The sequence below is a fragment of the Sardina pilchardus genome, chromosome 6 (assembly GCF_963854185.1).
Source record: "Sardina pilchardus chromosome 6, fSarPil1.1, whole genome shotgun sequence".
NCBI classification, from domain to species: domain Eukaryota; kingdom Metazoa; phylum Chordata; class Actinopteri; order Clupeiformes; family Clupeidae; genus Sardina; species Sardina pilchardus.
This window is the reverse complement of record NC_084999.1, coordinates 13232191-13247723: the sequence shown is the minus strand read 5'-3', so window position 1 is coordinate 13247723 and position 15533 is coordinate 13232191. Positions and strand designations below refer to the sequence as shown.

The following is a 15533-nucleotide window of genomic DNA, read 5'->3' as shown; positions in this document are numbered from 1 at the left end:
TCATTTTCTATTTCCTGGTCAGATGTTGTAGCAATGGCGGCGGCTGCACGGTTTTTGTCGAGGGGTGCAAGCATTAAGAGTGCTATTTCCAACGTGAATGGAGGGGTGCACAGTTGTTTGGGTATTACCCTTGTCAAACTATCCCCAAACGGTACATGCAGTTCAAGAACACAGAGGAGGCATGTTTCCCATTTCACCTTTCAGCCTGACCCGGTGCCCACTCAATATGGTAATGTAACTTAAACGTCCTTTGTTTTTTGTCAGTTAACTATTTGTTTGTTGTTTCTTATGCTTGTGCAGCCGATAGAAACAGGACAGTGGAAAATGTCCACCACCATCACAGCATCACTGCATTAGATACCACATCAGTACAGTCAAAAGCACTAACGCTGAAGTGCGCTAGTTAGCAAGCTAACTGTAGCAACTTGCTCCAAGTTTACTTTTGGGGAAAAGGACAGAGTTGTCCGAACGTAGAGTAGATTTTTTTCTTTTACAAATGCATCCTCTCTGGGATTATAATTTCATTCAGCTCTATATTAGAAAATGGACGTTTCCATCTCTGCGAATGGGACTCGAGATTGTTGTTTATTTGCCCATAGTTATCAAAGGTGTCCTTGCGCCATGGACTTCCACTAGGGGAGCGATTACGGCCACGTTTTGAATGACAAGTGACAACATTGTGGTCAGATACTTGAAGTAAAAACTTCGCTGTCTTTGATGTTTTTTAATATATACATTTAAAGAAAGTATGTTGTCTGTAGCAACATCGTTTGAATGAGGGGCAGTGCTGTGCTGAGGATCATTGCTGAGGGGTGTCTGATCATTATTTTGAGTTTTCAACTCCAAATTGTTCTGACAATATCAGATATTCTGGATGTGCTGATTGGTTCCTGGGCCTTTGGTGATTCGGAAGTCCGCTCCATTGGGAGAATGGCCAGACTGACTATTCAAATTAAAATGTGCTAGCAGGTTCAATGGAATGAGTTTGTAGGGCTGTGGCATAATACCTCTGACAGCTAAAAGTGTTTGTGAAAGTGCTCTTTGGTAGAAAACAATAATGATTAAATATGGATTGTCCAAGGCACTCTTCCAGAAAAGTTTAAAAAGCTTGAATAAATAGGCTTAATCAAGATGGATCATGTTAAAAATGGCAACATGTTTCGGCCTTCATCAGGGCAAAGTCAATTACAGTAACAAAGGTGTTCTGTGCTAGCAGGTTCATCTGGGTTCACCCTGGCAAGGACATCGCTAGACAATGCAGTTGTTTGTCTTCACTATGTTGTATTTGTAATCTCAGTCTGTGTAATTTTTCCTGGAAGTGTTTACCAATTTAGACTAATTCCATCTTGTATGTACTTGCAGGGCCCACGCAGAAGATGAACTTATTCCAGTCGGTAACCAGTGCCTTGGATAACACACTTGCCACAGATCCCACTGCAGGTGAGCCATGTGGTTTGATTGGGTTCCCTCCTGCATGTCCTCTTGATCCCTTTTAAATGTGCAAGGAAAGGTATTGGGATTTGCAATGACGAAGAAAATGTGATAACCAAACAATGTTCTGCAGTGTTATACACCTGTTATTGGTTTCATGTCATGTTGACAATTACACCAGTAGGGCAGCAGGATGTTTAATTCTCTTGTGTGGCTATGAATGGAATGCTGCACTGCTTTAAAAGGCAAAACCAGTTTTTCCATGTCTCTATAGCAGACATTCACTGATACAGAGACTTGAGTCACAAGACCGGACTCAATACAGCAGGATCCACGTAGCATCATAGATCATCATTATAAAACAGCATTGTAATATTTTTGGTCCACGCTTCCTCCAACAACAAATCTTTCCTTGTTCCGTACAGCAAAAGAATGAGGAAGTCTGAGAACCTGTAGCTTTCTTTGTTTATGTCTGAGTTTGAAATCCCTCATGAAGAACCCAACGAACATGTGACACTGGAGGGAATGTAGATCTGGCTCTGATGTTCTGTGTCCGAAGCAGACTGAGGCTCAAGCATTAATCAGATGAGAAAGTGTAGAGAGAACACAAGACACACATCCCACACAAAGGTGCTGGAGAAAAGCCAAGTCCAGACTGATGACAAAGGAATCACACACACAAGTACAGAAGTAAATTGCTCTACAGAAGTTTAATATGCAACATTTTGGCCAGTATTGTTTCAAAACACACCCGAAGATTCTTAACCCAATTGACCAGTTTAGAAACCATAGAATTGAAAGGAGTAGAAAATATGTAAGTGACGTTCTTCCATGGAAATAACGTCTTACTTTTCAGATGACCTTGATGGCTCTAAAAAATGAAAAAATACTCTTATGCTTGTCATTTTTAATTAGTTATGGGATTACAGATTTTTTTTTTTGGGGGGGGGGGGACTTTATGTACATTTTACTGTTTTTAATTCAGTTTGAGAATGCAAAGGGAATGAGAAATTCTAACTTCAGAGGTGGTCTTTTGCTCTCCAGTCATCTTTGGGGAAGACGTTGCCTTTGGTGGAGTATTCCGCTGCACAGTTGGCCTTCGCGATAAGTATGGTGAGTACTCAACAGTACTGTCTGACTTTATTATTGTACCGCTTGATGACGGGACTTCAGCGCTATACTGTATATCTATTGGGGTTTTTTCCCGTCTGTGTTCACCATGGTTGTCTTCAAAAAGATGTTAGCAAATACATATATGACTGCCTCTGTTTTTGATAACTGTTTGATTTATACTTCTAATTGAAGGCAGAGATGTTCCCACAGTATTGTGAATTCCACTCATGTCATTTATTTTGTTCTCCACTAGATGGCAATAAACATTTACTTTTGAAACTCTTTCCTGTATTCACATCATGAAAAATACTTTTTAAAAAGTAACTATGATGTGTGCAGTAGAGACCTAGTTGTGATTAAGTCAGTTAGTCTTCATTTGTCCTTCTACTGTATGTACTCTGTGGCAACCCACCGCTCTCCTACATGTTGCTGTTAAGGCTGTGTAGGTTTCAATGAGTAGTAGCATTGAAGAGGTAAACGCAGCTTTCCATGCAGCTTTTAGTACATTTGTGGGATTTTGTGAAGGGCTCTGAAATGATTTGTCATTTGATGCATCTCCTCTGCTGCTCTCTGACACCAGCTTTCATAGCCACCCATGGCTGCTCTATTGCACTATTGCCCTGGTGTGGTGTGCTGTATTACTCTATTGCCCTGGTGTGGTGTGCTCTATTGCACTATTCCACTGGTGTGGTGTGCTCTATTGCACTATTCCCCTGGTGTGGTGTGTTGCTGTGTTACACTATTCCACTGGTGTGGTGTGCTGTGTTACACTATTCCCCTGGTGTGGTGTGCTGTGTTACACTATTCCACTGGTGTGGTGTGTTGTATTACTCTATTCCACTGGTGTGGTGTGTTGTATTACTCTATTACACTGGTGTGGTGTGCTGTATTACTCTATTCCCCTGGTGTGGTGTGCTCTATTGCACTATTGCCCTGGTGTGGCGTAAAAGCTGTTTTCACCTTCCACTCTGCCTGCGCCACAGCAAACCGCTTTCCTCTAGCTTCAGTTCTGGTGATGTGGCATAGTGTGTGCGTATCTCTCTCTCTCTCTCTCTCTCGCACACACACACGCACTTCCTCCTCACCGGTATTAGCTTTCATTGGCGTCAGGGTATTGACCTTTGGGATTGTTCTTCTTCATGTCCTCTAGTTGGGAGGTGGGGTTCGAGCTTATTCTTGCAGACCTATTCTCTGACAATGAAAGGAACGGTAACTGTTCCTTTCTGAGAGAAGAGTGTTATTACCAATCACAGAAGTAAGCTGTAGAGTGGGCGCACACACACACACACACACACACACACACACACACACACACACACACACACACACACACACACACACACACACACACACACACCCCCGTACGACAGCAACATACAAGAACATACGAATGCGGGCTAAAAATTAAATTACAGTGTTACAGAATGCGCTGAAGTGAAATGCTGTGGAGCGTCAGCAGGGGCGTTGTGCATGATCATTTTAATGTCATCTCACAAGAGATGTCCAAGGCTATATCTGCTGTAAATGCCATGTGGTGATGCTGAAGGCCCACGTTTGACTTTTATTCAAAGTGGAAAATGGTGGCTAATATCTGAAATTGCCAGTACATTCCATCCCCAAGTGTGCTATTACCAAAAAGCTGATGGAATAAGCAATAAAAACATTAATCTAAATTATCTGGCACTTTGTTCAATTATAGGCTAGGCTAAATTGCTCCCCCTCATCTTTCGGGAGTATCATTTTGAAACTGGTTTTATTTGCCTGATTTTTGCTAGCTGAAATTGAAGGTTGCAAGGCTGATTCCCATTATAGACCGAAACTTAATTTTCGAGTGAATATCACATAGCATTGATGCCACTGCCACGCTGATTGGTGCTCCTGGGTCCTGGTCCAAAAGCTTTCCGTTTGTGTCTGCAGTATCTGCGGATTGGTGAAAATGCTTGTCTTTTTGCCTTGCATTTCTCACTGACTCAAGGCCACATCACAGAGATCCATCCAGTTTGGTTTTTGAAGCCTGGCTATGAAATAGATACACCCTTGATTTCTCTGACTGAAATGGTAGTTAATCAAAGGGCTATGTAGTTAGAGTGTATCGATGATATTTTTGAGTTGGACAACTAAGGTACTAGTAATTATAAAGTGATCATTTTTACATTTAGTCGTTTAGCTGACATTTGGCATGCGTTTTCTCAGTGCGTGTATGTATGTGTTTCTCATGTAGGTAAGGACCGTGTGTTCAACACTCCTCTATGTGAGCAGGGAATTGTGGGATTTGGAATCGGTGTTGCCGTGGCAGGAGCCACAGCCATCGCAGAGATCCAGTTCGCCGATTACATCTACCCAGCCTTCGACCAGGTGACCAGGTCCCTCTTTAATGTTGATCCTGCTCAAAAGTGTCAGAGGAAGGACTTATCATTTCTATGCGTTTGAAGTCATTGGCATATGGTACTTCTGTATGTTATATGGTATCCATAGTGATGAGCATCATCAGGTACACTTGCCAAGTAGGTGTTGGTGCTCTCGGGGTACGGTGCTCATGACCCACTAACAAGAGAGTCTTAAAGCTCACACCATCTCAAGATCTCGGCTGTCTATCTGTCTGTTTCTCTTTCCCTCTCTCTTTCTCACCCTCTCTCTCTCAGTTTCATTTGGATTAGTTTCTCCCTAGAAACTCTGTCACTGTCTATAGAGGGATGATGACCGCATAGTTTTTTTTTGTTGGACATGCAGCAGTGTCAAAAAAGCCCCCTGAATATTGCAAGCTTTTGTCATTGTGGTCTTCGGTAAGCTCAAAAGAAGAAATGAATGTGTAGTGGACTGTCCCTTCAAGGAAGGTTGCCATGTTACCTGGCCTTCCTGCTGAAGGGGTGCCGTGTCCTTCGCTGATGAAAGTGAGTGAGTCTTTTGTATAGGAGCAAGGCTCAGGACGTGGATGGAGGGGGGTTGTGTCTATTTATGAGCCCCTGACTACAGCCACAAGTATTCATCAATCTATTGATTATTTGTCAATTCTTAAATTAATTGGCTGCTATTTTCATTATTAATTTTTTAAGGGGAATATTTTCTAACTTCTCTGATTCCTTAAATTAATAAATAAAGAAAAGAAAAAGAAAATTGGATAAATAAATGATGATAATAATATACATCTATATATTATTGTACAAAAATGTGTGTTTGTTCATTTATTTATTTATTTATTTATTTATTTATTTATTTACTTACACACAGAGAGAGACAGAGAATGACCAAATGACTGTTGCCAATTTCCAGTTACACAGTACAGGTGACTGGTGTCAAGTTGCAGCATCTGGGGCTGATAATGTTGGATATTTTTTTAATCTTGTTTAGTAAATAACTTCAAATTCAGACTACCAGAGAGACAGAGAGACAGAGAGACAGAGAGACAGAGAGACAGAGAGACAGAGAGACAGAGAGACAGAGAGACAGAGAGACAGAGAGACAGAGAGACAGAGAGACAGAGAGAGTGATTGATCTTTCCAGTCTTACTGTATGTTACAGTAATCCTGTAATCCAGAGCAGTCATCTGTAAACTCCCTCAGATGTGTTTGCCAGAGATCAGTGTAAAGGCTTCCCACGGATTCTTGAAATCCTTGAAAGTTTTTGAATTAAAGGAAAATAGATCAAGTCTTTGAAAGTTTTGGCATGCAAATAGACCTAGGCATGAATATACATGAGCCATTCATTGAAAGTGCTTGGTTTTATATCCTTGATCCATGGCTCAAACGTTGCTGTGTTGGATCCTTGGAATTGTGGAAACTGGGCCTGAAAAGTAATTTTTATGAGGTGTGGGAAGTGGGAACTCTGGCTAGGTTGAAGAGTCTAACCACTCCATCATGCACATCAGAGTGAATCATTTCAGGAATACCTGTCTGAAATTATGCTTGTCTCATCACCAGGGACATTTTGTTCATTTCCGACTTTGTTCTTGTGTGTCTAGATTGTAAACGAGGCTGCCAAGTACAGGTATCGCTCGGGCAACCTGTTTGACTGTGGGAACCTGACCATCCGAGCCCCGTGGGGTTGTGTGGGCCACGGCTCACTCTACCACTCCCAGAGCCCCGAGGCCTTCTTCGCCCACTGCCCAGGCATCAAGGTACTGTACATATCACCTGTCTCTCCGTGTGTGTGTGTGTGTGTGTGTGTGTGTGTGTGTGTGTGTGTGTTCTCTCTCTCTATCTGGTTGTTTCTATCACACACTTTTCCTCACCCTCTCCCTCCATCTCTCGTCTCTGAGAGATGTCCTTTCACAGCATATACGTTCATTCTCTTAATCTTTCCACCATGAAAAATACTCTCACATATTTACTCATTTCTTCATGGTATGATTTATGATTTCCTTTTTGGTCCATTACTGAATTTCTGGTTCCAATGCTCAGGTGCCAGATGCTAAAGCAACATTTTGCTGGCTGATGTATGGAAGGTAGAACATGAATAAGTAGATATTGAGCTGAACTTGTCACATCCCAGTTGTCATGACTATAGCTATAGGTTATGGCTGTTACAGGTTATTGTCTCCATTTCTGCTTTATTTCCATCTCTTTCTTTCTCACAGCTCTCTCACTTTTTCCCCACCTTTCTCCATCCCTCCCTCCTGCCCCCCCTCTAGCCTCTGGTGCCGTTAATTCTCCATGAACTCCACTATGCTCCCTGCTTTTGTGTTCACCCCCCGTATGGCAACTGATGCGGATGGCTGATCAGTGCACCGGTGTTATTAAGTTGACATTTAGTGGGCATGTTCCACGCAGCCAGGCAAAATGGATCCCATCGCCCATTGGAAAGGCCCACAGACTCGAGGCAGGGCTGTTGCTGGTCTCCAGGCACGGCCAGACCCTACTTAACGGGCCACAACTGCAGGTCGCTGTCCACAGTCAACACAACAAGCTGCCATGGCCGAGGGTTGTGCCTGGCGGTGTGCTGGGTCCACCAACAGCCCTGCCAATTATGGGAATGAAAGCCACGGCTCAGGGTCAAGACAACAAAGCCCACATCTCCAGAAGCCCTGGCGAGGTTGCAATCAGCCGTAATTTGAATTTCATAGCAGCATAGTTAACCCAGCTCTCGGGTTTCATGATGCTGTTTATTTGATTTAGGCCAACTCCGTTATGTGCTGGAAGCACTGGAGAAGCAAGCTGTGTGGTGACCTCTTTGGTCGTTGGTGTCCGCACTGAGTCTTAATCTTATTTATCTGTCACTAACTGCAGATGCTGAGCTACGATGTGGGATAGTGGTGTTTGTCTCTGGTCGCTGATGTCCTCCTCTCTGTCTGTCTCAACATTGGGATCAGTGTTGTTCATAGCTCATGGAACAGTTAGAACCGTTGATGAACGTCTCTGACGACGGCTGTCTGTTCTTCCCCTCAGATTGTGGTCCCCAGGAGTCCTGTTCAGGCCAAGGGCCTTCTCCTCTCCTGCATCGCTGACCAGAACCCCTGCATCTTCTTCGAGCCCAAGATCCTGTACAGAGCAGCAGGTGAGCAGTCCTGAGTCATCGCTCACTCACCCCGTCTCTGTGTCTGAGACTGAGTCTCTGGCTCTCCGTGTAGGTCTGGGAAATGAACTGCGAGGTGCATTTATGACTTCTGATAATCCATGCTAAATGTCCAAGAGCGTTCTCTGCTTGGAGTAGGGTCCGTTGAGGGGTATAAAGCAAAGAAATCACCAGCACGTTAACCACACCGTAAAATGGTCGACAGGACTTGCCTATGGGAGGGCCTCTGACCGTCAGGCGCCGCTGCCAGGCTGGTGTTTGTGTGGGGGAGAGCGCACCGTTTATTGCGTTGTGTTGACTCGAGAAAGGGTTTGAGGTTTCGGAGCTCGCCATAGCCACAAGTATGATACGATCCTGGAGTGCATTTTGACAGGTTGGCAAATAGGCAGTTAAAAAAAAGAAATCTGGTTAACAAGGGAGTGAGAGAATGAGTGAGCGTGTGCGTATGACCCAAAGGAAATGAGACGGAATGAAAGTCAAGCCTTTGTTCTCGCTGGTGGTGTTGTGTTTTGGTCGCGTTGTGTTCCCATTTTTTCCCCTTTGAGTTGAGTGAGCGGTTGGACTCCAGATGTCTAAGTGAGTTTTGGTGTTTTGTGTGAAGTTAAGAACAGGCTTGTTTGAATGAGCTCTCCCTGTTGTTACAGTCATTAGCATGGCAGGAACTAGCGCCATGTGGTGGTATGTGATGCTAAGCATGCTCCTCTTGATCTATTGCTGGCTCCCTGGAGCCAAACAGGACAGGACTTCACGGTGGCTTGAGTTCAGTGGAAACTGGATGGTGAATTATGGCTTCTAACTCCGATCACAATCCCCATACACGTTGATTACTACTCATGTGGCCCGAGGTGAAATTTCCATCCTGCTAGATTGATTTGTTCTCCATGTTTGTCAATATTATCCCAGAACACTAGTAGACTTGGCAGATGCTCTGTCTCCTGAGGTGTGATTTAAATGTATCTGTGATATGTCATTAAGGTCATTTACACTGTGTGTACACGTGTTTGTATGTGTATTATGTGTGTGTGTGTGTGTGTGTGTGTGTGTGTATGTGTGTGAGAGAGAGAATTTCTTGCCGAGAGCAGTCTTTCCAAACAGATGGGCAAGCATTTTGGAGATGTGCTGCCATGTGCATGCGTGTGTGTTTTTTTTATTTTATTTTTTATATATCTTTCCTTCTCAATGATATGCCAGTGTCCTCGAGAGTTCCCACTGTTCATCCAACTTCTCCAAAACTGGCCCACTCATAGAAGACCCCCATCCAGCCAGCTGCCAGCTGGCTCCTCAGTCTTCTCCGAGGGTCTCTTTGCATGACTGGTGGGTCGCAGGTTTGGGATGAGATCTGGCTCACGTCACACTTCGATTTATGGCATGCTGCAAATCAACCAATTCAATCCAAATGGTTTTAAGTGACTGTGGAGGCCTGTTTTTGTGCCTTTTTCTGTCCATAACGATGAGTTAATAATGGCTTTTTAATGTCAAGAGCAGTGTGATGGAAATGTTGGTTCTTCCATTTGGAATCTTATTCGCATAGTCCATTTTTGACGTACTCCTTTGCCTGGGCCTCAGAATAGTTTAGAGAAGCAGGGCATGTTCAAGTTTAAAAATGATTCAAAATGGCCGCATGCTGTTGTTCCTCGATGCAGTCTCAAGACAGAACAGACACAGACGAGCAGCTGTTCACTCGAAGCACTCCGTCCATTTTGCTACAAGTGATGTGATGTGTGCATTTTGTGGCGCTTGTTTTCAGCCTTCCTGTCACACTGATCACATCAAGCCCTCTCTGGCCAAGCCCTGCGAAAAAGACCTGCTTCTTGTTAGTGTGGTGTTTACATGCCACCAGAGAACTAAAACGGTCTCTCCCCCCTCAGGTTGGGGATCAGCGTTTAGTTAACATTTCAGAAGCATTAGCTCATTGTGCAAAAACAGCAGTGTCAGGATGGTTTGATTTTCCATGCACAAGCAAGGCTTCCATGTTACCCCTGACTGACGGCCGTCGGTAAGATGCTGAAAGTAAGATGAGGGGGGGTGGATGGTGCAGAACTGGAAGGATTTTACACTGAAACGTTCAGAATGAAACCCAGGTGTTTACATTAAAATGTTAAGCTGGTAGTAACTTGATTTGTGTGTGTGTGTGCGTGTGTGTACACCTCTCTCACTCTGTTTTCTCTCCATGCATTTGTGACCATATCATTGGTGTGGTAGACCAGTGTCATTAGAGGATAATGTCTTTCATGCGTTTCCGGCTTTTTGAACTGGCAACTTTACATCAGGAATTGCTTTGGAAATAACTACAATGCCCAAAAGTGGGTGCATTTCCTTCATTAGCTTGATTTAGCTTATTTGGGTTTATTTTGGTATTTGGTAATTGTCTTCATGCTTGTTAGATTGGCCACACATTTCTTGTTTTCTCTCTCTCGCTCTCTCTTTCTTTCCCTCTTTCTCTCTCTTTTTCTCTCTGTCTCTCATTTGTCTGTAGCAATGTTCAGATTTATGTTCATATGATGAGTGTTATGACTGTGATTTGTTAAACCCTCGATGGCCTAAGAGAGAATGGCACTCAGCTGTGATGCATACATACTCTTAAGGGTTTCTGTTCCTCCTCCTCACTCCATCTCTTCACCGAGCCGCCCACTCTAGATCTAGAATGACCTTCTCCAATCTGGATCCCAATGGATTGGCAGACAAGGGAGGACTGTAGTCTGAGTATTGTCCTTATTATCGTGTGTGTGTGTGTGTGTGTTTGGGGGGGGGGGGGTCTATGTGGTATGAACTAATTTAATCCCCTTCAGAGTCAAATGTTCAGGTTAATCAAGATGTCCGTGTGTCCTCATCAAGCAAAGTTGAAGTGAAATTGATATGATATGATATGGTCTGATGAATAAGACGGATAAGTGATGTTGTTTATTGGGATTCATCCCTTATTTCGGTGTGAGTCCATCTCTTCTTTCATATGTGTGTCAAGAGACATTATTCTGCATCCATGTAAAACTTAATTTAAAACTTGATTCACTTGATATATTTTCTGTGATGTGGAGCAATGTCATTTTCAGCTTAGGACAACCAAAGATAGCTATCCCGAAGTTCACATCTTCAAAACTTTGTGAACTTCGTGTGTAAGATAGAAGGAGTATCTGTGTGTGCACCCGTGTGCATGTGTGTCTGTGTTCTGAGACAGATACATATATGCATGTGCGCACACACTCGCTCATACACACACACACACACACACACACACACACACACACACACACACACACAGACACACACAGACACAGACACACAGACACTCAGAAAGGTCATAATTCCAAGTTGAATGCCTCAGTGCAGTCACTGTGCACAAATGTGTTCAGCACTGTGCTCGCGCTGTCTCTGCGTATTGTGGGCTGGATGTCGAGCTTTGATGAGACGCAAGCACAGCTAGCCTTTTGGACAACAACAAATACAACTTCAACACACAGACTACATACAGCATAAAAAGAATGTGATATGTGAGCTTCATTTTTAGAAGCACATTCTTAAGATGACTTTTTTTTTTTCTTAAGATCTTTTTTTTTCCCCCTTTTGGAGATGGAGAGACGCTCTGTATGTTCGGCTGTGTTGTTCTTTTTGCAGACTCAAGAGGATGGAAAAGTGGAAAACAGTCTAAATGTCTGGAAGTAAGACCAGGCAAAGCCTCTCCCCCAAGAGTCTAGCTACTGTGGCCAATTACCAGTGCAGCCCAAGCGTGGCCATGTGATTGCTCCACTGCGCCATGGACCAAAGCTGCACCCTCCCCCACGCACCCCAGCAGCCACAACATTCTTTAAACTTCACTTCTCTCCTTCTCAGAACAGAAGCCATGATCAAATCATACCTTTACACCCCAATGAAAATAGGTCCTCATAATAGAATCATGATAGATAGACGCGATCGATTGAATTTCCCCTTGGGATCAATAAAGTATCTATATAGCTATCTATCTATAGACAGACAGATAGATACTTTATTCTTCCAGAAGGAATGTTTAGGCATCCAGTATCTTATACAACCATAACACAAGAAACCCATATCTCGCCTACCTAAAAATCACTCAAAGATATGTATAAATGAAAGAGCAAGTGAAGTGATTACCAAGGTCTGGTATTGACTGACCATTTGATACGTTGACCTTGATAAGGTGCTATGGTAGAGTGTGGTAGTGCAAAAGTGAACAGTGCAGATTCTGAATAGATGCTGGCCAAAGTGTGTGTGTGTGTGTGTGTGTATGCGCATATTTTGCACTGTGTTGCTATTGATTGTACTATGCTCATCTGCAGCCAAGTGCCATATGGAGATGGAAGCAGTTTATTACATTCAAGTGAGCCCAGGTCAGTTCACGGTGGACAAGCTGAGTAATCCTGTTGGCTGAGAGTGGAGGGAGAAGAACATTTGTTTTTGTTTAAAACCGTGGAGTTCAGCAATCGAGCAAGAGGTTGATGAAAGAAGACACTTTACAAATGGCTAATGAGTGACCTGAGAAATACAAAATGTCTACTCAAAATGCTGGCGAGAGAGAATTCAAATGTCAAAGCACATTACAGATTGATGAGACATGTAGACAAATCTGGATGAAGTGTATTGATGAATAAAGATATGAATGTAGACCAGCAATGAGAATATTGTTGGCTCTGTGCACTTTGACTCATCAGACTTGAGACTTTGCCCGTTGTTCAAATCAAGGCCTCTACGCTCTGAAGATGTTGACGTGCACTAAGAGAATTACCATGCTTGGATGACCCCCTGACCAACTGTAGACTCTGAAATCACTGTAGTTTGTGGAGCCAGTCAAAATCTTTTCTCTTCGCCACTAAAGTATGTGTCTGGTGACAGCATATGGAAGTTTTTGGGAATAAATGGCGACACAAACCTGGCTGCTGGCAAGGAAAGGTTGCACACACATGCATGCAATGAAGACCAGTTTGAACAAAGCCACTGCTGGACATTTATGAATCACAGCCTCTGTTTTGAGCTGTTGGGTTACTTTAGAGCTTTAAAACTAGATGATTTGGCTAGCTTATCCGTGGACTATATCTTTGCCAGCAAATATATGTATGTAATGAATAGCTAAGCAACAAGGGAATTGAAGTGCCAAAGATCACAAACTGTACTGTACTGAATTGTCCTTAGATGTGAGACACAACTAAAGTGTTATCGACAGACAGTGTTGCATTTTTAGCATTAGCTATCCTTGCTCCGTGCAGCCGAGTGGTCTCACTCCCATGTGTCCGTCATTAAAATGAATTCCACTGTGTGTCAGGGTGTACTCCTGTCTGGGGTACAAGTTTGATTTTCCGTTCACTGTGGAGTGTAAATGGCAGGCGGTTCGGTCCCCCGTGAATCGAGGCTGCAGTTTTGTTTTCGAGATTAACTGATCCCCATTCGTTGTGTCAGGAGGGGCCGTATGAACGTGCCAGGGCATTACGCTACGCTAACGGGAACTGCAGTTTCTCCACATTTTCAAAGGGCCGAGCTGGAATTTCAAACAGCCTGTGTCATCTAATCCATCATGGAGAGGTAGCAGCAGAAACCTTGGACGCTTGCAGGAGGGCGCACAATGAAGCCATTAAGGAACGTGTACTTGGACGAGCATGTTGTGGTTGTCAAGTCATGGGTTTTCCTTTTTTGTCACTTAGTATTTATTCGTTTGTGATTATTTTGTTGTGAGACTATTTCAGAAATGTTTTTTAGCAATCCTGCCTTTTTTTCCTGATGACTAACCTGCCATCTCTCTTGTTCTTCCTCCTCCAGTGGAGCAAGTCCCCACAGAATCCTACACCATCCCCCTATCACAGGCCGAGGTTTTGCAAGAGGGAAGTGATGTTACGCTTATTGCCTGGGGAACACAGGTAAGTGTGCGTGCGTGCGTGCGTGTGTGTGTGTGGGGGGGGAATGGAACATTTGTTGGAAGGTGGTAGGCCTTAGGAGGTGGAGTAGTGTGTTTGGGGAATGATAGATAGATACTTTATTGATCCCCAAGGGGAAATTCAAGAGGATGAGGTTGCGGAGGTGGTCTTGCATTGATAGGTTCATCATCGTGACTCCAAGTTTCAACCACACGAGATTCAGCCATCTGGGTGGGTGGTTTGGGGCGTGGGGGGGGTGGTGAGACTGAGCTATGAGTGAATCTGAGCTCAGTGATATTTAAGCTTCCTGGAGGACTCATGGATGAATGTTCAGTCTGGCTGAAGATGAGGTCACTCTGCAGGCTACGGCTTGTGGGGGCAGGGGGTCGGCAGCACGGAGGCGGTGGCTGAAGTGAGCTAAGGTGAAGGGAGAGCTCTATGCTCTACCGTCAGACTTCACGTGGGCTCCCGTTCAGACCGGCAGGACATTGCCTCTGTGCTCCACGCTGTGTTGGCGCTAACGGGGCCACGTGGACACTGCTCGGCGTCCACTACCCTGCGCGCTCCTTTCTCCGCCGTTGGATTAGGGCCTCAATAGCTCGCCAGGAGTCCTCGCTCACAAAAGAAGCCCTCCGCTGTCCCCCTATTTAACAGGCTTATCCTAGCCAGTGGAAAAGACACACTGATGGGTTATTCGTCCTGAAGTGCTGATGAGGAAGGCAGGGAGGAAAAGGTCTCCATTAGAGAAAAGAAAGATGGAGGGAGGTCCCACAACAAGGTGAAGATGGAGGGAGAAGTAATTAGGGGAGACTGATGAGCGGCTCTTCAGCTGTCTCCATCTGCTGTGGGGGAGCGAAATGAAAGCGGTGCTGAAAGACATCCAAAAGTGTGTGTGTGTGGGTGTGTGGGTTGCCCAGGATCTTCACTAAGGACCCTTAATGATTGAAACAGAGGGACGTTTGTCACCACTTAAGTGTCCTGGCTGTTGAGCTAACCTTGGGAGAATGGGCTACTACCGCAGGCTCTAAAACCAGTCCATTTGGTGCCGTTGTAGCCACTTCACTAATGGGTTGGGGGGTGGGTGGGTGTGTGTTTGCCTTTGTGGGTTGGCTCCTCTCAGTGTTATCACACCTATATTGTTTTGTGAGACTTAAGGCCCATTCCCTCCTTTAACTTAAGGCATGGGGGAAACCCTCTCCTTGAGTATAAATTCTGCAAAACATTTGGACAGCAGTTGCACCCTTGATGAGTTTTGTTTGTCTATGTGTGTTTATGATTTAACACGAACCACATGGAGTGCTCGACAACGCGTCGTCGCCCGAGTCTCGCAATGAAGTGTGTTTATTATGAACTTGTCCACTGGCAACCCACTGTGTCTTTATTATGTGCACACTTCACTTCTCACTCTAGTCTCACTTCGCTCATACGTACACACACACGAGAATGTGTCTGACTCTGCACTTAATGGCTTTACAGGGCGAGTTGTGCCAGCCGACGCGCAAAGGGCTATTGTCTTTGGTTAAACACGTCTTCATATTAATCCATATCTCCCCTTGATGTGGTATCTGTATTTATTAACACAAGAAACTATCTCAGATATTTGCACTGAAAACGGTCCAG

At 44.2% G+C, this 15533-nt stretch overlaps 1 protein-coding gene across 1 annotated transcript in view; it reads left to right on the top strand.

The window, feature by feature from the left end:
• bckdhb (branched chain keto acid dehydrogenase E1 subunit beta) overlaps positions 1–15533 on the top strand; it is a 54838-nt gene continuing 39305 nt past the window's right edge. The window contains exons 1-7 of the mRNA XM_062538511.1: positions 1–229; positions 1363–1440; positions 2476–2544; positions 4766–4899; positions 6503–6658; positions 7926–8034; positions 13819–13916. Of these exons, the coding sequence (XP_062394495.1) occupies positions 34–229; positions 1363–1440; positions 2476–2544; positions 4766–4899; positions 6503–6658; positions 7926–8034; positions 13819–13916 (840 nt within the window). The 5' untranslated portion in view covers positions 1–33. The remainder of the gene's footprint in view (positions 230–1362; positions 1441–2475; positions 2545–4765; positions 4900–6502; positions 6659–7925; positions 8035–13818; positions 13917–15533) is intronic.